The sequence below is a fragment of the Arvicanthis niloticus genome, chromosome 4 (assembly GCF_011762505.2).
Source record: "Arvicanthis niloticus isolate mArvNil1 chromosome 4, mArvNil1.pat.X, whole genome shotgun sequence".
Taxonomy (NCBI): Eukaryota; Metazoa; Chordata; class Mammalia; order Rodentia; family Muridae; genus Arvicanthis; species Arvicanthis niloticus.
Window position 1 is genome coordinate 86,868,223 of NC_047661.1, and position 22,466 is coordinate 86,890,688.

A 22,466-nucleotide genomic window follows, 5' to 3' on the forward strand; every position below is an offset into this window, starting at 1 on the left:
CTCTGAGCCTTAGTTTCTATATTGGTCAAAGAGGATATTAGCCTTTGGTTTGCAAGACTGTAGTAGGGGATAAGATTGCATATTTAAAGAGTGTGTCACACACACTTGGTAATTAGTAAGTACTTTTCTGGCCCATCTTGTTGGCAGCCTTGGAAAAGAAGGAAGAATAAACCACTTCCTCACTTCATGTAGCCTTTCTCTACAGCCTTCTCCACCTTCGTCTGCCTGAAAGCCTGGCTTAGGGGCTTTATGATGAGTTGTTACAGCACCCATGTCTTCTAACCTCCATTTATACTTGATGACTAGAGACTTAGCTGGATAGTTGATTGATTAATCCCTATTCTCTGGAATAACTTTAAAAAAACCATGCCTTTAAAAAATTTTTCTTTTATATACTTAAATTTTTAAGTTACATGTGTGTATGTGTGAGTGTGTGTTTGAGAGAGAGAGAGAGAGAGAGAGAGAGAGAGAGAGAGAGAGAGAGAGAGAATGAATGAATGTATGTGTGAAGGTCCAAGGACAACTTGCAGGAGTTGGTTCCCAGGGATCCAACTCAGGTTGTCAGGCTGAACCATCTCACTAACCAAAATCTTAGCTCTCTTTATATTTCAGTTTTTCCCTTAAAAGGAGCAAGTTGTGTATGGATGAATTAAGTGATTTTCAGGAAAGATTGATAAAAGCAACTTGTTTATCAATATCACCTTCATTGATTCTCTCTTCCCTCTTCTTGATGTTTCCAGTGAGAAGTCTTGAGGCTGCTCTTTTCTGTAGCGCCGGGTTTTCCTTGAGCTCAGTCTGCAGCATTGTACTCTGTGCTTCTCCCTTCAGCTCAGCAGCCTTCTGTTCAGAAGGCTACTTGCCCCTTGACGCAGAGGTTTTCCATATTTCCCCATCTCTTTGCAACATCATCACCAATAGATGAGCTGGGATGTTCTCTGATTTCAGATTGGAGGACTCAGAACAGAAAAAAGAAAGCTGAATAGGGAAGTTTCTTGGATATATTGGGATCCTTCAATTTTTTTCTTTTTATATTACTGGAGACCAAACCCAAGACCTTGTGCATGCTAAGCAGGTGCTTACCACTGACCTGCAACTTCAGCTTCCCATGTAAGAGGGATATAGGCCCCTCAGCTCTCCCCCCCTTCTGCCTTTCATTCTTCCCTCTCCCTTCTTTTTTTCTCCCCCTCTCTCTTCTTTGCCCCTCCCCTCTCCAATGTTTTGAACTCACTAATGTAGCCTAGACTGGCCTTGAACTTGCGATCCTCCTGATTGTTTCCTCAGTGCTGGGATTACAGGCATGCATCCCCATGCCCAGATCCTTGTTTTCATGTCTCCTTCCTGGTGGCCTTTGCCATGTCTTCAGATTTTTCCTCCCTTTAGAGAACATGCTTGCACTTTGGTGACAAAAGCATACAGTGTTTCTTCTTGTACTACCCGTGGCAACTCTGCATTATGACATTTGCCCTTGCTTTGTAGGGTCCTTTGTCTTTGTTGTTTCTTCATTGAGAAGGCCCTGAGCCCGGTCTTCACGGGCAGCACCGTCTCCCTGGACCTTAGTGTACTGCAGGGGCTGTTATCTGTGACCTCTTCAGACTTCCAGCTACCAGTCATGCAGCGCAGAGTCTGGTCTCTAGACAGAGCCATGGGGCTCGGCCTGTGGGATTTTCTGTGGTCTGTGGTAGCTGAGGTAGAGAGAGCCAGCCACTCTATGTTCAGTAGCTGGCATGAGATACTCTGCTCCCTCAGCAATTCCAGCATCCAGGACAGCAGAGTCTGGTCAACCTCTACCCTCAAGAAACTAAAAAGGAAACCCAAGGAACAAATGTGCTTCATTGGTAGAGGGGCTTGTCCTGGGAAATAGGGACTTTCCTCCAGAGCTGCATAGTCACTACCCACCTCTACTGACTTCAGAGTCTTCTATAAGGGGCCATAGGACACCCACCAGTGTCCCCTCTATTCTCTTGCTGAGGCTGGCAGTCTGCAAGAGGTTAACCTCAGGTTTCTTCCTAGTTGCTTCTGATTCATTTTCCTGCCTCTGGCCGGATAGAGGTTTAGAGGTTTGGCTGGGCCCTGCTGCTCAGATCTCTAAGCTAGAGTTCTTGACGCTGCCTGTGAAACAGCAATGGCTGTAATGAAGGGTATCTTACCCTCCAGCAGTCTATCAGCCCCGCCCTCCAGGCATAAATCTCTAGTTACACAACATCAGATGCCTCACCTAGGGTACAACTCCAGCTCTGTCACTTAGCTGGCAGTATAGCCAGGCCCTGATAGCCCAGTATGTACCCAGAGGGTCACACTTAAATAACTGAGGTGTCTTGACAATTCTGGCACCTGGTACTTGAGCCTCACCCTGAGATTCTGATTGTGTAGATATAGGGCAGGGTTTGGATATCAGGATTTTGGAAACAATCCAGATAATTCTGCTTTAAGCCAGGATTGGACACCTCTCTTCTAAAACTTTGTCCATTATATTGACCAAAACAGGAAAGCCCCTGTTGTCTCAGTTTTGCCATGGGTGTGGGTGTTTGTGCATACCCAGACCTTTACCTGCTCCGGTCCACCCTGACGGATCTCCCCAGGGAAATCCATATCTTTGGTTTCCCTCTACTTCTAATAGGAAGAACCGGTCTAATCCCTTGCATGCAACTGCAACTTCCCATCTTACTAGGCTTGTCCACTTTCCAGCCTACCAGCACCTAAATACCTCAGCACCTACTGGACCTGCCAGTTCTCCCTCCCTTGGACAGCAGGGATCTGTGGTCCTAGAGATAGATTCCTCCTTTCAGACCCCTGGGCCCTTGGAAAGAGCCCAACCAGCCGTTTTCTCAGGCTGGGCTGGGCTTGAAGTGGCAGGGGTGGGGGTAGCAGCCAGGTCTGAGGTTTGGCTGCTTTCTGTCCTTTTCTTATTAAACAGATATGCAGATGAATGCCTTTGGACATCAATAGTACAGAAGGCTTTAGAAACAAGACTGGAACCCGGAGAAAAGTTTCTCCATGCACCTTGAAAAAATTCTCAGAGCCAGCTCACTCCCACCTACTGTTGCTGCCCATACCCCAAAAACAACTTTTCCCATGAGTCACACGTGGCAGCTTGTGCACTTCTTTTATTATTAAATATAAAAGCAGCTTCCTATTTTTAAATAGATATTTAAATGACCTTATATAAAATAATTCACCACTTCCAAGTATAAAAAATGCAGTCTCACAGTTCGTGAGGCAGTGCTCCCTCAGACGCTTTCTCAGAGGAAAGAAGGGGTTCCTATGCACACAGGGGAGGCTCCAAAGGTGGATTTGGGACTCCTCCTGCTCCGATGTAACCAGGCACCCACAAAGAGCTTCTTGCAATGGGTTGGATTTGCTCTTCTGTCTTTAATAATATATGTTTAAGGTGGAGGGGAAGGAAAATGCCTTTTTTGTTTGTTTTTGTGTTTTTCCTTCTATTTTAAAATATGTCTTTTCTAGCATGGAAATAGTCTGTGGCTAAGTAAGCCCCACAAGAAAGTCTCATGTCCCCCACCCCCCCCCCATCCCCCCAATCTCAGGACAGGGCTTGTGGAGCCTACAGACCATTCTCCTCCCGGATCCATGGCCTGAAAGATTATTGACCCAGTAGCCAGGGAGGACAGGAAAGGGGAACACAGCAGCATAAAGAGACCAGGGGCAAGTGAGAGCCCCATCACCCATGCCCAGGTCAGAGCAGAATTGGAAGTAAACAACCCATTTTTTTTTATTTTTAACCCCTCTCTAGAGCTGGCTTGCTTGGTTAGAGATGGCAGGGTGGGGCAGGTGAGACTGGGAGTGTATCCTTGCCTACCTGGGTCAGGTCTGGAGAACAAAGGCCAGAAGAGGGTGGGGCTGGAGCCAAGCACGGGGATCATGGAGCTCAGTCCCCAGAGCTCATGACAGGACAACCTGCTCAGCTCCAGATTTCAGGCAATGGGAAGGAGGCTGGCTGAGGAGCTGGTGTATAGAGATCAACTTCAAGCTTAGGGGCACACATGTGTTTTCAAGACCCATTCTTATTCATAGCTCTGCCTGTGGCCTTTGTCTCTGCCTCCCCTTCCTCTCTCACTTCCACTAGTCAACTTCCCTCCTGGGAATGTCAAAGTGCAAGATGCAGAAACCTGGGCAAAGAACCCAGCCTAAAGACCAGCTCTGACTGGTAGCCCAGGCAGTTCTCCCACAGCTTCACCCTGGACAAAGGCTGAGGCAGGGGAAGGTCGGGGCTCAGGGGCTCCCTCAGTCAGCATGTGAGGCCAGCTCAGTGCAAGAAGCCAAGGAGAGGCTGAAGGAAGTGGGAGAACATTCGGATGGATGGTCGCTCATAGGGATGGATGGGACAGGCTGTTCAGCAGGCAGGTTCAGTATTCACAGTGCAATGGCTTCCTTCATGAGGGGTGCCTCTGCTGGGCAAAAGAACTCTGGCAGGGGCTATGGGCAGAAGATGAGGCTAGAGCTCTGTCTTCCTCTTGGCATCATAAGCCAGGTCAGACAGGTCCTGAGGGCAGGGCTGGTCTCCCTCCTTCCTGGCTATCAGCAGAGGGCACTTAGGCAAGTTGAGGGTACAGACCCCTTTAAGCTGTTGCAGAAGCAGCCAAAGGCCTCCTCTTCCCGTCTTTTGGGCTGTGTGCCTTTATGCCTTTACAGGAAATCAGGCAGATGCTGTCCCACCCTTTGAATGTCAGGCTCTCTTCTTGGGAAACAGGTCCCTGCCTGTCCACGTTGGGATTCCTTGGCACCAGCTGGGTCTTCTGGGCACAGGGCTCTTCTGCTCCTTCTCGTCTGTCTTGGTCTCCCATGGGCCATACAGGCTAGTGGGTCCCTGCCAGGTTCTGGTTTTGAGAGGAGGGAACAGCCCCTAAGGGAAAGGGTCCTGAGCTGTGGAGCTGCCCTCCTCAGGGAGCCTCCAGGGCCCACAATAAATAGTGGCAGTATGTGGGGCATCCTCTAGCCCTCTCTCTTTAGTTGAGAGTCTAAGGGTTAGGATGCGAAGACCTCATCAAAGCTGCTTTCATCCAGTCTTGGTAGGCAGGAGCTCTGGTAGTGGCAGGCCACATTCCCAGGAAGATGGCAGGAGAGGGTAGTGATGGACATTCCCATAATGTCTCCTTCCATAAAGAGATAGTCCTGTGTGCCCAGCTGTAGAGGAAAGAAGGGAAGAAGGCTGGTCAGCAGGAGGAGTGTGGGGAGGGTCGCTAAGGACATAGTTGGGGGAGGTGTGGCATTCCTGTGGGTTGTTGGCTGGCTTCAGGCAAGTCTTCCTCTGGTCATTTCCCTGGCCCTCTAGGCGACCCTAGACACCACAGAGACACCAGGCAGCTTTGCCTGGCAGCAGTCCAAGCCTTTGGACAGACTGGCCTCACCTCCTACCTCTCTTCCTGGGGGAGTAGTGACCACAAAATGAAGGACTGGGACTGGAGGAGGTCTAGGCCAAGAGAGAGAGGGCTTATTGCTCAACCAGATGGGAGCAGGGAGCAAGCTCTTGAATGTCCGTCCCTGCTGGGCTACTCCTCAGGTAAGGCCTTCTCAGTAGTCTTAGACCAATGATCTAAGGTGTTTTTTGCCAACTCTAACAAAGAATTTTTCATAGCTACCTCCATACCATTCCTTAGAGGGGGTCTGCACAGAAGACACTTGGGCAAAAGCAATTGAAAAGAAAGAACTTGGGCTTGAGGGGTGGGTGGTGGGTGGTAGAGACAATGCCAGGAAAAGGGAGGGCTTGCTCTGTCAACAGGCATGCTTACCCAGAGTAACCTAGCCTCTTCTATATGGGATGAGGGACTTGCCTCTTGTCATCCATGGGAGCCAGGGCCCTGCCCTCTCCCCACCCCACCCCCATCTTTGTCCCCTTGCCCAGCATCCTCAGAACTCTTTGTTCCATAGCAGAAATCCCCTGGACTTCAGCCAACAGTTTGACTTTGGACCCCGTGTGGCGCCTCCTCAGTAATGTTCATAAGCCCCACTGGTCAAGCCTGTGATGGATAAGAAAAGATGAGACCTACAGCCTTTGGCCCCCAGCCTATTCCCATGCCTTGGATAGGAAACAAGAAGGAACTATAAACTGGACATGAGCCATAGTGGTACAGCCAGGCCACAGGCTCTGGCAGAGCCCATTGGGGAAGAAGGCTCCAAAGGGCATGGTCTAGTCTCTGACTCAACTTTCAGCTTCCTGGGGCTGAGGACCTAAGTTTTTTGCAGCTTAATGCAGCTTAATGTCCTTCCCTTAGTCCCCGCTTCTGTGTGTCCCACTCATCTCCTTGTCAGAGTACTGGTCAATCAGGACACAGGCACTCAGGGCCCATAGGCTCCTTGAGCCTGGAATGGGGATCAATTTAGATCTGAGCCGACTGAGTGAAATCTTGAATTCTTTAGGTGAGGAACTTGAAATCTTGGGCAGGTCTGAGAGTTAGGAGGCATGGGAAGGACAATTGGGTACAGAGAAATCAGGGCCGAGGACAAGGTCATACAGGTGGCAGGGAAGAAAACTGGTGGCCCTTGGTAAGGTGAGACAGCACTGAGCCCCAAAGTCCCCAGCAACCTTTACTCTCTGATTTAGTTTGGAGGGGCCCTATGTCCTTCTTGTAGCTGCTCCAATGAGCCAGCTAATTCATTTCACTCATCTCTACCCACACTACTGCCAAGTGGGTCCCCAGGATTCTAGATATAGGTTGCTGCTTACTTGAATCCAAATAAGTCTCCCTAGTTTCTGAGCATCTATGAGATTTCCTCTGTCTGGGGAAGGGGCTTAGACACATCCTACACATGGGACAGTTTGCTTACATTCGGCAAGGGGTATAACTGGAAACTTCAATGGATCACACAGCTAGTTTGCCATCCAGTCAGCCAGCAAATCAACTAAGTACTCTGCTAGCTAGTTAGTCAGCCCATCAGTCAAGAACTAGTCAGTTAAGTAGTTACCAGCTAGTTGGCCAAGTAGTCAGCCAACTAGCTGGCAAAATGAGTTGATTAGTTGGCTGGTTAACTGCTCAGCCAGAAGGCTGGTCAGTTAGAGAAATCTGGCCAGGGTTAGTTGGTGATTCAGACCTGAAACCAGATACCAACATTTACTAAGTTTTTGACAAGGATAGACTGTCAAGGACTGTCTGTACTAGAATCCTGGATCGAAAATGAAGTGCAGAAAAAAATGAGAAGATAGTTCCTGCCCTCTAGGGGCTTACAATCTTCTTAGTAGTGCAAAATTTATATATATACACATAAAATATGATTTAAAATAAATAAAACAACATCCAATGTGTGCGGATTGATATAGCATTAGCCATATACAACAGAGCAGAAGGGGTATGAAGTAAAAGAACAACCAGAGGGATGTGGAATATTTCAGGAAGGGAAGGCTTCCCAATCAGCTGGTGTGGGTGGGCATGAAGAGGAAGAATACAGGTCACATCCCCACCAATATTACGGGCAAGGACAACAAAGACATGCATCAGTGTATAGGGGACCCAACCAGGAGTTATAAAGTGACCAAATTAGGAGCTAAAACAGCGAAGGTCTGCTGGACAGAGGCTCATGGGAAATAGAACTGGGGTTTTTAATAGACTACAAGCTCAACATATGACAATTTATGATGCAGCTGTGAAAACTAATGTGATCTTAATCTGCATGAGTAGAAGAGTACTGTCCAGATCAAGGAAGGCAACCGTCCCACTGTATTCTGAGCTGGTCAGACAACATCTGGAATACTGTGTCCAGGGCTGGGCGCCACATTTTCAGAGGGATATTGACAAACGAGTGTGTCCAGGATGGTGAGGGGTCTGAAAACCATATCATATAAGGAATGTTTGAGGGGCTTGGCCACACTTAACACAGAGAATTCTAAAAGGGGACATGAATAGCTGACTTTAAATATGAAGATGAGAGAAGACTGGTTAGGGAAGGGGAAAAAGGAAGGCAGCTTTGCCCACGTAAGGAAGGAATTCCCCCAGTGTTGTGACCCCAGTATTGTGCGTAGTTGAGCAGACTGGCATGCAGAGAACTTGCCTGGAACTGGGAGTATGTGTGTGTGCAGGAAGCTGGCTGACTCCCTGTGGGGGATGCAGAGTAGCCCTTTTAGGCTGGGACACTGGGCCAAATGACCTCTTGACAGCTCTCTCAAGGCTAAATTTCAGTGGCACCATCATCCTAAATCAGGGAGGCAGTAAGAACCTTGGCTTGGGAGCAGGACCAGATAAGGCACAGTTTGGCAAGAAGAGGATGCTGAGGTCAGGGCTCAGCACCAAGCTGGAAATGCTTGTATTTGAAAGGGGCTGGCGGCCATGCAGAGGCTAATGAAAATTCTCCAGGGTGGTAAAGACCTTGTAAAAGCCCCATTAGAGGAGGAGGAGGAGGAGGAGGAGGAGGAGGAGGAGGAGGAGGAGGAGAAATGTGGTTGCTTTGGGATCAGATGTAGCAACAGCAAGAATAGAAACATAATTCAGAGATTGCAGGAACTAGTCTCAGGGGAGGGGATTCAGGAGCAAGGGGAGGCCTGGAAGAGAGGGGCCTAGCTAGACCTGATGATGAATGAGTGGACTTGTGAGAGGGACAGAGGAAAGGGTGAAAATATATGGGCCTCCTGGGAGTCAAGTCGTTTGTACAACAGGGGTGGGTACCTGGAAGTAGTTCTTTTTAAGGGATAGAGAGATATCAAAATCAGAATCTTACCTTAGAATCCTTTCTACACTGGAAGTTCCACCTGTTTGTCCTCATCCTGGGTCAGAGAGCTGCAGACAGAACACAGGGTTGACATAAGGCCTCAGCAGGAGCATGGAACTGAAGGGACCTTCTAGCTTATCCCCAACCCTGCACATGGATTCCGTCTCTGTGAGCTTTAGAAGACCCAGAACCGCCCAACTCTAGGGAGAAATCAGGAGAAAGCTCCACTATCATGGGAAGAAGAGAGGCCCTTCTTTCTTTGTACCCACCCTGCCCTGCAGCTCTTTCCTTAGGGCAAGGGGGAGACACCTCTCTTCCAATCTAGAGGGGAAACAGGTCCCAAGACAGACATCCAGTGACTTCCATAGCCCCACTCCAACTTCTCACCTGCCCTCTGGTCGCCCCACAGAAGAATCCAATGTCTGAGGGTCTCGATGGCTCTGAGAAAAGAAAGATTTATCTCATGGAGGTGCTGGCATGCCCCCAAGCGTTACTGAGAGAGTATTTCCTCCCACTACCCCAAAGCATGCACAGCTGAGGGAGATTCCTGGGCCTCTGAGGATGGGCAATCCTTTCTCCTGTCCCCTCCCATGTAGAACACCACCTATGGGCCCTCAAGCTCCCAGGACAGCATTCCTCCCCATTCCTCCCATCTCCCACTTGTTTGTTCAAGAATATTCCCCCTTCTTCCCCTTCCCTCTCTTTTTCTCTCTCATTTTTTCAAGATAGAGTCTCTTTGTGTTAACAACCCTGGCCGCTCGGCCACTCTGTAGATCAGGCTGACCTCAATCTCACAGAGATCCACCTGCCTCAGCCTCCTGAGTTCCCAGCCAAGAAGTCTCTTTTCTACACGATTATGTTCTCATCCCTTCTCATTGATCTCAAGGAGTCTGGAGACTTTTTAAATTAATTAATTAATTTGACAGAATCTATGTAGCTCTAGCTAGCCTAGAACTCATGTTTTCTCAATGGTCTTAAGGAGGCTGGAGACCTCATAAATTAATTTATTTCTCAGACAGGATCTTTCTATGTAGCTTTGGCTAGCCTAGAACTTGCTTTGTCCACCAGTAGATCAGAGGCCTGCCTGTACCTCTGGATTGGTAGGGTTAAATGCACACCACTAAACCTGGCAGCTCCTGATTCTTGAAGCCACACTTCATCACTACCTTCTACCCTTTGGACTGTCATCCCCACCTTCCAGCAACTGCATAACCTCTTGGAACCTGGTTAGCCTCCAGCCTGTACCCTACTCAGTCTTTGTTCTGCCCCCATAGGATGTCCTTCTCTCCTAGAGTTTTCCTTACCCTCCACTTCCACCTGTAGAACAGGAGGCCCCCGACAGCCAGCAAGACTAGGATGATGCCCGGCACCAGCAGGTGGAAGACAGACTCAGGGATCTGGGGGTCAGAGGATCCCTCATGCTGCTCCACATGGCCTGTGTCAGTCAAAGGAATGGAATTAAAACGGGCCACAGGCCTGGCTGCCCCCTCACTTGCTGGTCCTCTTTCCAGCTCTGCGAGGCTCCTTCGATCCCTGGTACTTCTCTTGCCCTTGAGTTCCCCAAGGGGCAGCACAGCACCCCAAGAGTGGCTTTTGGGAAGCAGTAACTGAGCAAATGGGGTGGCTGAGTTGCTGACTCGTTGGGGATTCGGTGTCGCAATATGAGGAGAGCGTGGCTCATGGTGGTCTCCATGCAGCGTAGATGAACCATCCGTCTTCTCAGGAGTATTATTCTGTGTCTGGCCATTGGGTCTCATAGGGTTCACCTCTGTCAAAGGCGGCGTGTCTGTTATATGCGCTGGCTGTTGATCCTCTGTTGATTTAGGGAATGGAGATGCTGAGAGGGCCCTGGATCTGTCCGTCTCTGTCTGGATGCTGCCCCCTACAGGCTTGGAGGGGGAAAACTTTGCTTTCTGGGTCAAAAATCCCTCACTAGCCTCTCCAGATGCTTCTTCTAGGACCCAGTTAGTGCCTAGTGAAGATTCAAGAATGTCTTCCACTCCAGGGATGGGGGGCCCCACAGAAGGATGAGGTTGTGAGTCCTCAGTGAGTCTGTCCCTGTGGTTTGGCTGCTCTGTTGACTCGAGGGTCTGGCAGGTACTCCTGGGTGGTCGCTGCTTGGCACTGCCTGGGTCCTCTACGCGAAGGGGCAGCTCACTGGGCAAGAGGGAGCTGCCCTCTGTCCTCTGAGAATCATCCCAAGCCAAGCCAGCCAGAGGGGCCATGGAGGGGGCAGGGGGCTGGTGAGGGGAGGCAGAGGCCAGGTCACTGCTAGGGGTGGCTTTAGGGTACAGGCAGTTGCAATCAGGCTTGGTCACCACATCTGAAAGAACCACAGAGAGGGGGAGAAAGAAAGATGTGGAGGAGATAGAGTCACCAGCCTCCAGCACAGCTTCCCCAGAGGGGCTAAGAAGGGGATAAGGCCCTGGGGCATGGGAAGGGGTCCCCCTTCTAATACAGCTCTGGGGCTGGGGAGAGGGCAGGACAGTAATAAACGATCATGACGCAGAACTCAGGCAGGAGGGATCGATATGCAGGGAATTATGGACTGGGAACCAAAAGCAAGGTACAGACAAACAGAACAGGGCTTGGGGTGAGGAAGACCACAGGACAATGTACTGGGGGCTCTAGCTGACCAGAGGCCAAGCCAGGGGTTAGCAGCACCCAGGCCAGGGGGCTCAGCAAAACTGGGAAGCCTCCAAGACACTGGTTTCATGCACAGCCAGGAGCAGAACCACCACAGCCGATGCCACAGGCAGGACAAGGCTGAGGCTGGGAAGCAGCCAGAGTATGGGAGTTTGGAACTGAAGCGCTAAGGCTGGACTTGGCTATTGTTCGGTTGCAGAACCTCAGCCCCTGCCTTGGGGAGTGAGGCTGAATGTAGGACACACGTGGTACAGGACGCAGAGACGAGTACACGCAGCGTGCACAGGTAGAGAGAGTTTGAATGATGTTTGACTTTTTTGAGTTCAGACTTCAAATCCAGCCTTGTCCCTTGAGGGGACATCCAAGGCATCCTGGGGACTTCTGGAGCCAGGTTATCCTGGTGTTTTGCAGCAGAGCTCCTGGAGCAAGGACCCTGATTGCCAGGTGGAGCACCTGCTCTTTCCACGGAACCCCCGTTTATTCAGCCAGCCTGCAGAACCCAGTAGGGAAGCCACCATGCCTACATGGCTTTCTGAGAAAGGTCCCCTTACCTATTCAGTACCATCACAGCCACCAGCAGGGGCCTTCTTGAATGCTGCCACATGAAGTTTGGCAGTAAGACAGTACATGCAGGCATAAGTCAGTGTACATGCACACACATGTCAGCAAAGACATGTGCCCAGGACCTTGAGGTACATAAAGCCACACGAGTACACAAAACACAGAGACACACTTAGCACCCAGGCTGCCTCTGGGATCCCCCTAGCCCCATATCTCACCTTGCACACACCCTCCCTGTAGCTGGTCCCTTCTGTGCTTACCTCGGCTAGAGCACTTAGCAAAGCTGTTGTTGCAGTTCTTGCTAAAAATTTTCCAGTCCTTTTCAAGGAGATTCTTTGTTTCATTAAAGAAATTCTTGATCTTCTCCAGCAACCGGAGAGGAGTCTCATGGAAAGTTCGGACACAGGCCTGGGAGAAGAGTGGAGCCTCCTTTGGTAAGCATGAACATAGGCCTCCTCTCACTGTTAGCTCTGCCAAATTCTCTTGGGTTTTCTCACATGCATCTTCTCTCCCCCTTTTGTTTCCTCCCTTACATCTTCTCTGCTTTGCAGAAGTATCAGTCTTGAGTTTGAGAGATGCGCCATTTATTCAGAGATCCATCTAACACATATTTAAGTGCCAGGTATATGGTAACTTACCTGGGCATCGTGCAATGAGCAAAATAGAAGTGGTTCCTGGCCAAGCTGGACACTGAGTCCAGCAGACACTAGCACTAAACACATTGTTACAAGTCACAGTGACTCCAAGAGAGCGTCCTGAACCATCTGAAGATGTGTAACAAATGGGTGCTAAATGAGACCCCAGGGAGAAGATCTCCAAAGGAACAGCTAAAAGATGAGCGAGGGATGAGAAGAAAGTGGGGGCAGAGACGGTAGAAGATGCAAGGGCTCTGAGGCAGGAAAGCACGAGACAGCAAAAGACTGAAAGAAGGCTGGAGTGGCTGCAGCTCTGCCATGTAGGAAGAGAGTGGCAAGAGATACAGTTGGAAAGAGCTCTGCCAAGGCCAAGAACTTGTTGACTCGGCCAGGAACTTGTAATCCACAGAGCCAAGAGGAAACTGAAAACCTGCTGGGGAGGTGGTCCATGGTGTAAGACTTGTATTTTAGGAAAATCATCTTGGTATGGTATAGAGAACAGACCTGGGGAGACCAGAAGAGATGAGGTCCTTAGCTGGTGCCACATTTTGGAGGAAGTGCAGAGGATGCCCTGGCCTGCCTGCTGAGTGGTTTTCTCCTCTGCATTGGGCCCAGGTGCTCACACTCACACCCTCTGCAGCTCTGAGAAGCCATGCCCTCCTGGGTTCTTCCCTCCCCACCAGCTGCTCCCTCAGGCTCTGTGCCAGAGAGTTTCTTCTAAATACTGCAGTGCCTCAGGGTTCTGCTCTAGGCCCACCTCATCTAGCACAGCAAGCTATTCTATGTGTGTTACAGCCTATTTCCAGTATGCCAGCTTTCCCCCTTAAAGCCGAGCTATTCTGGGAAGAACAATAGGTTTCACCACTACTATAGCTCCCTTGATTATATCACTGCATCTCTCTGGCCCACCCAGAGCAGGCTTATGAACAGTTACTAGGTAAATATTGAATGAAATAACCTGGGCTTGGGTTCATTGCTCAGCAGCTAGGTGAGAATAGACAAATGACCGGCTTTATGTGGATTCATCTTGTTTTTGATGTTAGAACAACAGCACCCCAGCCTCTTCCAGGAGCTGTTAAGGCAAGCCAGCTGGCTCTGTCCTGCATGTGTCTTTATAAAGCTGTTCCCCCTCAAACCTGGCCTTATATGCTGTAAAAGAAACCAGGCATCCTCACCTAAAGCCCTGACACCCAAGCTTTCTCAGCATGGAGGTGCCTGCTAGTTCAGGAGCTCATACTCCTTTTCTGAGCAGTGTGGCTGGACTTGGCTCCTTGCCCAGCCTGTCTTCCCCCTGAGCCACCTCTCAGCATGCACTGAGTGAACAGTCACTGGCCCAGGAGAGACTGAGGAGCTTCTATCTCAACCATTGATGGGGCAGCTTCTCAAAATGCAGATTCCCAGGCTCGCCTATGGGTCCAGGAAAGTAGAGTCCATAATGGTGTATGCTGGGACTCTGCATTCTAAATAAGCTCTCCAGGTGAATCGCTGCACAGTAAAGAACCATGCTTCCCTCAACCATACAGCCACTCCAGAAAATCTGGTTTCCTGTTCCCTTTTGGAGCGAAGTTCCTCTACTTTGTGGTCTCTATTTCCCCTCTTTTCTCTCCATCTGCCTCCAACAGCAATCTCCATGGTGCCAAGTCAGACCGACGGATGCTTTCACCCTTATCTTATTTGACTTCTCAGCCTCCTTTGATAAAGATTCTGGCTCCTTCCATCTGGAAGCCCTGAGGTGTTGCCCTCTCTAGGTTTTCCTCCTACCTCAGGCTGTGTTCCATTCAGGATCCTGGATCTCATTCTCTTTTCACTGGGGTTGAAGGGTGGGCAGGGCTGTGCCATTCTGTGGCTCTACAAACAGCATTTGTCTGTCTAGCATTCACAATCATGACCCACTCCTGGAACTGTCTGATGTACCTCACACCAGACTGAGCTCTTCCCTCAAACCTACTCTGCCAGTGAGAACTCTAGGGACTCAAGATGAAAGCATCCTGACTCACCGTTTCCCTTTCTACCAGGAAGCTTCAAGTCCTATCTGTCTGGAGGGATCACGCTCACTCACCTTCATTTTTCTGCTCCCTCTGATTCAACTCACCACCATCTCCAGCTTGGATGAGCCTTCTGCTGGCCTCCTGACCATCATTCCTGCTCTCCACAGCCTACTCTCCAGTCTACCACCAGATGGTCTTCCATCATATATGACATTGTGTTAGTCACTAGCTTATGGTGGCTTCTTTCAAATTTAAGACAAAAACCCCACCTCTTTGACACCATGAATGAATGGTGTGCTTCCTGACTTTGCTCCCTCCTGTCCACACCCCATGCTTGGGCCATGCTGACCCGCTTTGGGATTCTGAATGCAAACCTTTCTGGTTATCCTAGGGCTTGAGTGTAGTGCTCCTCACTCTGGAATGTTTCTCCATCTGGCTCTTACTGCTCTTCCTCATGCTGGAACGCCAGTTCAAGTTTTCTTGCTTAGAAGCTGCCTTTGTCTCTTCCCCTCTGCATCCTCATTATGTTATTAGCTCCTCCTCACTGCACTGTCAGAGTCTCGGGTTCCTGTTGTTGTCACTCTCATCACTCAGGGCTCCCCTCGCCCGCTCTACAGTTCTCCAGTCTATTAGCACCACCACCCATTCACACGCTTGCTCACTTTAGTTGGCTCAGCAACCCTCCTCTCTTCATGATTGTGGGGAGTTTTGCCTTTAAAAAAAAAAAATCACAGCTCATTCCTGGTCTCCAGAACAGCACTTGATATATAGTAGTCACTCAATAAGGTTTTGCAAATGGATGAAGAGCCCTTCTGATTACATTTACAGGTGTCATCGTTTAACAGCTGCCTACCTCACTTGACTATAAGCCCTGTAAGAGTGAGAAGGGGAATTTCCTGCTCCAAGGATATCCTCAGGGTCCAGCACTGTGCCTTCTGTCTAATGAATGCTTGATGAAGGTGGATGGAGTAAAGAAGTGAATGGGCAACGCAGTAACTTAGTAAGGTTCAGGCAAGGCAAGCATATGAGGTAGGGTGGGACCTCTGTAGCCTCCCTCTGCCCCTTCCCTGGTGCTCCAGCCCCAGAATTCACCCTACCTTGTTCTGTTCCTCATAGTCCTTGGTAAAGCAGCTGTTCAGGCTATTAGAGAGTTCCTGGAGCCTCTCAGTGGCATTGGCATTGGGGGTGTTGTCTTTAAAACGTATGGTTTCCTCTATTATGTCTTCTACCAGAAAAAAGGCCTTCTTTAGGTAGCAAACGGGATCATCCTGGAACCAAGAACCAAGAGTTGAGCACCTGGCCATGGTGGCCTGGGAACCCAGGCTTTGCATGAGACGACCAAGCCCTCTTGTACTCTTGAGGAAGGGACACACCACCCTGGTGATGAGGATGATGATACCCCTGGCCTGTTTTTTATTCTCTTTCTTTAAATCAACCATAACTGAAAGTTGAACTGGATTGAAGGAAAGGTGGATTCTGATTAGAGAGAGCTTTGGATTTCTGAAATGCAGCTTTAGTCAGGAGATACACAGGGAGGGTGGGTTCTAGCCTTGCTGCCCCTTAGCCCTCCCTCCTCTCCATCCCTCCCCCCACCCTTCTTGCTCTTTCTCCTTTCAGCTTACTTCCACAGAAGAGTTTTTGCCATATGGCCCCTTCAAATCCTCCAAAATATAAAAATACTGAGGACTAACTTATTGTCAAAAGCGTAGCCTTGTGTTTTGTCTCCAAGGATACAGCAGTTGGTTCAAAGACAGAAACTACTTTTATCTCGGTATCTCTAGTGCCTGATCCAGTAAATAGGTGCCATGGCGCAAGTGAAGGAGCAAGAGAATGGATGGATGAAACCCTGTGACTATGCAGGCTGTGGCATGTTCACAGAAGTGCATGGGTCTAGTGCATGAGAGCTCAGAGACAGAAGGAATTCTGGGTAGCCTGACTGTTCTCTTGAGGGTCAAAGACAGGGAGGTGTGGCACAGAGATCTGTGGGGCACATGGGAAGTGATGGAAAGACATTACAAAGAGCTGAGGCAAAAGCTGGGGGGCAGAATCAAGCAGAGGAGGGAAATGAGCATTGGGTGTGGTAGGTACTGCAGACTTGGAACTAGACTGTGCTTTCTCCTGGAGCCGTGGGCTTCCTGGCAGGTAAAGAGAAATAAGTGAAGGCTTTGGGGTTTCAGAGGGCTCCCCCTAGTGGTAAGATGAAGAGTGCCCTAGAATCAGGGAAGTCAGGAAGCCCCTGAAAATTTCCAAGGAACTGGGGAGGATAGAGGGACAGCACCCTAAGGAGCAGAGAGGCAGCATTGGGTGGCTAGTTGGTTAGGTATGGGGTAGAAAACCAGTCTAGACTGCCTTCCTGTCTCTGGCTAGTGGATTGGAGGAGATGTGATCTAAAAAAATAAAGCACATTTTTATTTTACAAGGTATAACATTCCTGGATTCAAATTAGGCCTCTATCACTTAACTAAGTATGCGCCTTAATCTCTGCATGGGTAACAAGCAATCTTTGTGGGCCTTAGAATGGTACTGTTAGGATTAACTGGGGAATGTGCCTAGCATTTGGCAAGTGCCTGATTTATGCCAGGTCAAAGTAAGGAAACAGCAAAGGACTTAAGCTCTGGACCCTGCCCAGCCCTGCAAGCTGGAACTTGACACTTGAGCACCCAGAGACCCTCATATCTTCATCCTGTCTGCTCTAGGTTTTCTGCTGCCTTCATGCTGTTCCATGCCACCACAGGGGGGCTGTGAGTATTCCCTTAAGCACAAAGGGCTTACAAACACTTGCTACTCACCAGCTGTTCCTGGTCTACAAATTCAAAGGCAATCTGGCATGACGTCTCCATTTGGCTGTCGATCTGTGAGATAGAACAGGCCAGTGGTTACATGGTACCTACAGATCAGCTCAGCTTCAGGATGAGGACCCAGGTTTGGGGGTGAAGGATGTTTTAACTTTACCTCCCTAAAACAATGCCAAAATGACAGAGCCACAGCTAGGGGAAAAGCTGTATCTTCCAAATGCCCAGAGAACTTAAAAACAAACAAACAGACAGACACTTCTACTTTGACTTATGAAATCACACAATCTAGTCTGTATAAGGAAGAACTATCTCTAGGAAAATATAGGATGTAATCTTTTCTGGAAGATGGTAAGCACTCTATCATGAAAAGCCTCAAAGAGAGGCTGGCCAAGCTCTGGGAAGTCTGGGTCTCCAGCCCCTGCTTCTCCCTGGAGCAATGTTCTAACCCTCAGAGACCATGATGGCATTCATGTACCTCAGCCTGCCATGGAAGCTGCATGCAAAGAAAGTGCTGTTAAGAAGGGAGACTGGGAGGTTCAGCTCCAGGGCCCAAGCTCAGGCTCTGCAGATGGCCTTACCCACTGGTGCCCCACCCCGCCGAGCTTGTTGAAAGACGATAAATTCTTTAGTGAGAGGAGCAGAAGCCATGACAACAACTGGATCCTGCCTGGCTAGATGACATTTAGAATTGTTGATGATTCCGTTAAGCCTATTAGAATGGGATCTGGGTTCCTTCACGGCCCAGATGAGCAGGGTACCCCAACCTCAGGGGTAAGGGTCAGGAGAGTAAAGGCAGAAGGCAGGGAGTTAGGCTAGAGCCTCCCATTTAAATTTGGGTGGGGCCCTGGTGCCAGGCTGTCAGGGGATCTTGCTATCTAGGAGCTGGATGAACCATCTGGACCCAACAGGCAGACCGGGCTCACTTCCCAAAGGAGGCATTGTCTGAGTCAGAACAGGTCAAGGAGTCTTTTAGAATCCATAGTGGACATTCCTGGGCTACCATTAACTCAAGCAACAGTTAAAAGCCCACCCTATTCACTATAGAGGACCTAGACAAAGGGGTTGGGAGGACCTAAGGTCTTCACCTCAAGAAGATCAATGAGAGAAGTACCAGGATAGCCATTATCCAGTTAACTATTTTCTGTAAGCCTCGCTTTGACTGTCTTCTGGCTGCTGCCTCAGTTTCCTCAGTGAGGAGAAGGCATGTCTCATACTCACCAACTGCTGCAGGACCTGCAGGTGTCCATTCCCAATCATGTGGCTACAGTGTTCTGACACCTCCTTGGCAATACTCCTGCTCACGAGGAGACACACCAGCAGCAGCCGGGAGCCCATCCATGTCTACAATAGAAGAAAGTCATGTCTTTCCCGTACTTCCTCTCCCTAGATACCCCTATGTCCCACTAAAATAAAAGCCCCATTCCCCTAATGCAGCACTCCCCAAATAGATTCTTATCAGCCAGGGTACCACCTCACTCTTCCCTTGATAATAACCTCAGTGCCATCTTCTCCAAGAACTCTTTTCAGGTTAACCCAGGGCAGCTCAATAATACAGAGAACTTTTTTAAAAAATTTAAAAGCTTATTTATTTTTGTTTTGTGTTTATGAATGTTTTGCCTGCTTGCATGTACACACTCTATGTGCTTGCCTGTTGGAATCTCCTGGACCTGGAGGTATGAATGGTTGTGAACCACCATCTGGGTTCTGGGATTTGAACCTGGATCCATTGCAAGAGCAACAAGTGTTTTTAAATGATGAGCCATCTTTTCAGCTTACAGAGAACATCTAATGATAACCAGTATAAGTTTTAGTGACTGAGAGACTCAAGGATAAGATTTTCTGTCCTTTCAACTTTAACACTGAGACAAATAGATACCTTGTAAGCTGGCTTCAAGTTTGTGGTTAGACACTAGCTTTCAGATTGCAAGCCAGAAACACTCATTACCCCTGTCACCTACCTTTCTTCCCACCTGGTTCCACAGGTCTGGTTCTACAGGGTTCCCCAGGCCCAAACACTGGGAACTCAATACAAGTGGGAGACCTCCTGGAGCTTTGGACTTGCATTTCGAGAAGAGTCCATCTGACTAATCAAAGATGATGCTGTGTTGCACTGCCTGCATCTGCTTCTCTGAGGCCCATCAGGCCCTTCATCTGGTCTGCAAGCTCTTGCCACAGCAAGGAAGTTCTCTCTCTCTCTCTCATCAACACCCACCTGGCCCAGTAGCTGCTCGTCCTTAGAGTAACAGGTCTGGCTCCTGATACCTGACTAGGTCAATCCTTTCTCCTTTCTCCCTTTCTCCTCTACCCTAAGATCCTTCCATCCCTTCGGGCTCCAATAGGTGTCCCAGGAGATGCCAGCCTGAGGCAGAGGGGCTCTTGGGCTTTCTTTCCCTGGCCTGAGGCTGCCATTCTGAGCATTCTGGCTGCTGATATCCCCAATTCAGGGAAATGCTGGCAGGGTGGAGTGACAACTGGCACCTTCTTGGATCTGGGCTCTGCCCCAATAGTCCAGATGATGAGACAAATGCTGCAAACACAGGGAAGCTATGAAATCGTCCATAACAACACTGGTTTACATCTAAAAGCCCAAAGCTTTGCCATTTCGTACCAGGGAGAAAAGGCAGCATTTGCTGGGAAGTGCGGGCAGAAGAGGGACCACAGTGAGGCCTTAAAGGGTGGAAGATGGTGATGGGTGTTAAGGCACAGGGTTGCCCAATGCCATTAAGTACAGGACTTGTTGAGGTCCTTGCCTGACCTCAGGGAGGGAGGAAGGGAGGGAGGGAGGAAGGGAGGGAGGGAGAGAGAGAGAGAGAAAGAGAGAGAGAGAAGGTGCAGCCAGCTATGGGTTGATAAACTGCATTGGGTACAGTTGGGCAATTGGAAAGTTAGCCCTGAGTAGGAGTGGCAGCCCGGACCTCCAGAACCCCAGGCACAGGACCTGTTAAAGGAAATGACTATGCAGAAGATAACTCTGGCCCAGGCTGTCAGCCCATGGTGTGTACGGTGTGGAGGAAAGGACCTGGGAGTGGAGATGTTCAGAAACACCTCAATCCGGGAACTTCAAGTCATTGATGTTTGAAGATAGCAAGGTAAAGGGCTACCTGGCTTTTGGTGGCATTTCAAGCATGCACAGAAATAATGCACAGCCGCTAGCTTCAAAGATGAGCAAAGGGGGCCACTCCTGGATCTGGATGTGTAACCCCAATACTACCTTAGATAGGGATAAAGATGGACGCCCAAGGGTTAATACTCTGCCTGCATCTGGCTGGACAAGCTCTTCCTGGCTTGCTTCTTCCTCCCACCCACTGCTTCAGCCTCTGACTATGAGAGCAGCCCTGGAAGGAAACTGCTGCAGTCTCAGAGCATTTGAAGACATCACGTTCCATTTCCCAATCAGTAAAGTCTGCAGAGACCTGGCCTGACTGCCTGACTGAACTCTCCGACTCACCTTGTCTAATGCTGGCCTCCACTTTCCTCTTTCCCCTTCTAGTCTTCTTTCTTGATTTCTTCCGGCTCTGTCTGTCTCTCTCTGTGGGTCTCTCTCTGTCTCTCTCTCTCTCTGTCTCTGTCTCTGTCTCTGTCTCTGTCTCTCTCTCGTTGCTTATGGCACAACTCTTTACCCCATCTTCCACCTCTTCCTCTTACTGAGCTATCCCTCCCTCCCTGTGGACGTACTTCTCTCTCCTCCCAAACATCTGCAACCTCTGCCTGTCACAAGTTCTGTTTCTGCCCTCTAGGTTTTTTCTCTCATTCTCCCCTAAGCAAGCCCCCTTGCTGTTCATTGAAAGTGTCATCCTTTGCTCTGTAAGAGTCACAGTATCATCTGCTGCCACTACTGGGGACTCTTCTGAGCAGCAGTCATTAGCCCTGTAGCTCTGAACTCTCCTTGCACTTTCCTCAGTCAGCAGAAGAGCCCAGAATAGCCCCATTTCATTGAACCAAATATTTCAAGAAAATCAGATCCAATTCCCCTCAAAGAGCCACCCAAGTCCCTAACAACTCCTGCACATCCATTGAACAAGTAGCAGCATGCCCATCTCTTTTTTTCTGCCAACAGGTTGCTCAGCACAAGTCCTGGCATAAAGCTGAATGACCCTGAATTTTCCCTACCCAGAAGGCCCACTCCCAATTGGGGCCTAAACACATGTGCAACAGTCAAAGGAAGATGTCTACTGGGGATGATGCCACACTCGGGTCTCTGTCACTAGGAACCTGGAGACTTGGTTAACTATTCTTATTCTGGCAGACACTGGGCCTGTACCAATTGCTGCGACACCCCTCGCCCCTCATCTCTCTCTCCTGCTCGTGGATAGCTCAGTGTTCTCCTCCGCGCAATGGGATGAGCAGCCTTCCCTTTACCTCGCAAAGCACTGCAACCCCAGGAGCAGCTATTGAAATTACCGCGGGCCTCAGCCCTAGCATAGAAGTTGTAAGGAAGCCAGAACCCAGGGTCGGGAAGCCTGGGCAGCTGGCGAGAAGTGGCTGTATGCTCCAAGGGGCCGCGCCAAGCCGCCTGCTGCTTGCTGCATAGCTCCTGCCCCAGCCCGGACCGGGCCCCGCGCGCCACGGTTGCAGCTTACCGAAGAAGGGCAGCGCCCCGCGGCGCCCCGCGCGGTCATACGGGCAGCTGGGTCCCGGCACGGCGTGTCGGCCGTCCTGGTTCGCTCGCCCCCTTGCTTGATAGTGGCTGGAGAGCCTGCGTCCCGGTCGAGGGCCACGCCGCTGTCCTGGGATGCAGAGAGCCGCAGCGACACCGAGAGCACCGAGGCAAACTTTCACTTTCCCCTGGACGAGCTTCGCTGGCCAGCCCTCGGCACAGCCTTTTAAGCGGGCGGGCTGGCGGTGCATGTGGTTTATGGGAAATCACCCTGGCCCTCCGCCAGACACACACACACACACACACACACACACACACACACACACACACACACACACACACAAACACTCACAGGCACTGACACATACTACACCCCAGAGGCCCACTGAGCCGCCGACTCCCTTCCCCCAAGCGGGCAGCCTGGTCGTCCTCGCTAGCTCTCTTCCCAGTTGCTCTGTGGCTGTGCAAGCTCCGCAGCCTTCAGCAAAGTAACCGGGGCTTCAGCGCCCTCCCCCTCCTCTCTCGAGCTCTGGACAAGACATTGCTCTTTCCTTCTGTGCTCGCCACTCTTGTCAATCTCGTGTGATTGTTC

The 22,466-nt window shown here is 49.9% G+C and overlaps 1 protein-coding gene and 1 long non-coding RNA gene across 5 annotated transcripts in view; one reads left to right on the plus strand and one right to left on the minus strand.

The window, feature by feature from the left end:
- The window catches only part of LOC143442095 (uncharacterized), a 61,143-nt gene extending 39,279 nt beyond the window's left edge, over positions 1-21,864 (plus strand). The window contains exon 3 of one of the 2 annotated variants that reach the window (XR_013110015.1): positions 21,335-21,864. This is a non-coding gene — a long non-coding RNA (uncharacterized LOC143442095). Of the gene's footprint in view, positions 1-19,259; positions 19,559-21,334 lie in introns of those variants that run through there. The other variant, XR_013110016.1, reaches the window with a different exon arrangement.
- Csf1 (colony stimulating factor 1) lies at positions 3,087-21,995 on the minus strand. 3 transcript variants are annotated; one of them, XM_034500019.2, is made up of 9 exons: positions 21,858-21,995; positions 18,496-18,618; positions 17,272-17,334; positions 15,580-15,750; positions 12,120-12,267; positions 9,957-10,087; positions 9,040-9,092; positions 8,662-8,720; positions 3,087-5,139 (listed from the first exon to the last, which is right to left on the minus strand). In XM_034500019.2, exons 1-8 carry the CDS (start codon positions 21,894-21,896, stop codon positions 8,675-8,677), a joined length of 774 nt encoding a protein of 257 aa, XP_034355910.1. In that variant the 5' UTR covers positions 21,897-21,995; the 3' UTR covers positions 3,087-5,139; positions 8,662-8,674. The 3 variants fall into 3 exon arrangements, with proteins under 3 accessions (XP_034355910.1, XP_034355907.1, XP_034355908.1); XM_034500016.2 differs by having other exon boundaries at positions 9,957-10,975; XM_034500017.2 differs by lacking the exon at positions 3,087-5,139 and adding an exon at positions 7,252-7,772 and having other exon boundaries at positions 9,957-10,975.
- Positions 21,996-22,466: the final 471 nt, after the last annotated feature.

What these genes read in the sequence shown, in the direction of transcription:
- Csf1 (XM_034500016.2), bottom strand. Translation starts at nt 21,896, where the DNA reads ATGACCGCGCGGGGCGCCGCGGGGCGCTGCCCTTCTTCG. An exon ending in TTGTAGACCAGGAACAGCTG is followed by an intron (nt 15,751 to 17,271) that starts GTGAGTAGCAAG and finishes TCTTGGTTCCAG; the next exon opens with GATGATCCCGTTTGCTACCT. An exon ending in GTGGGGCGACCAGAGGGCAG is followed by an intron (nt 8,721 to 9,039) that starts GTGAGAAGTTGG and finishes TTCTGTCTGCAG; the next exon opens with CTCTCTGACCCAGGATGAGG.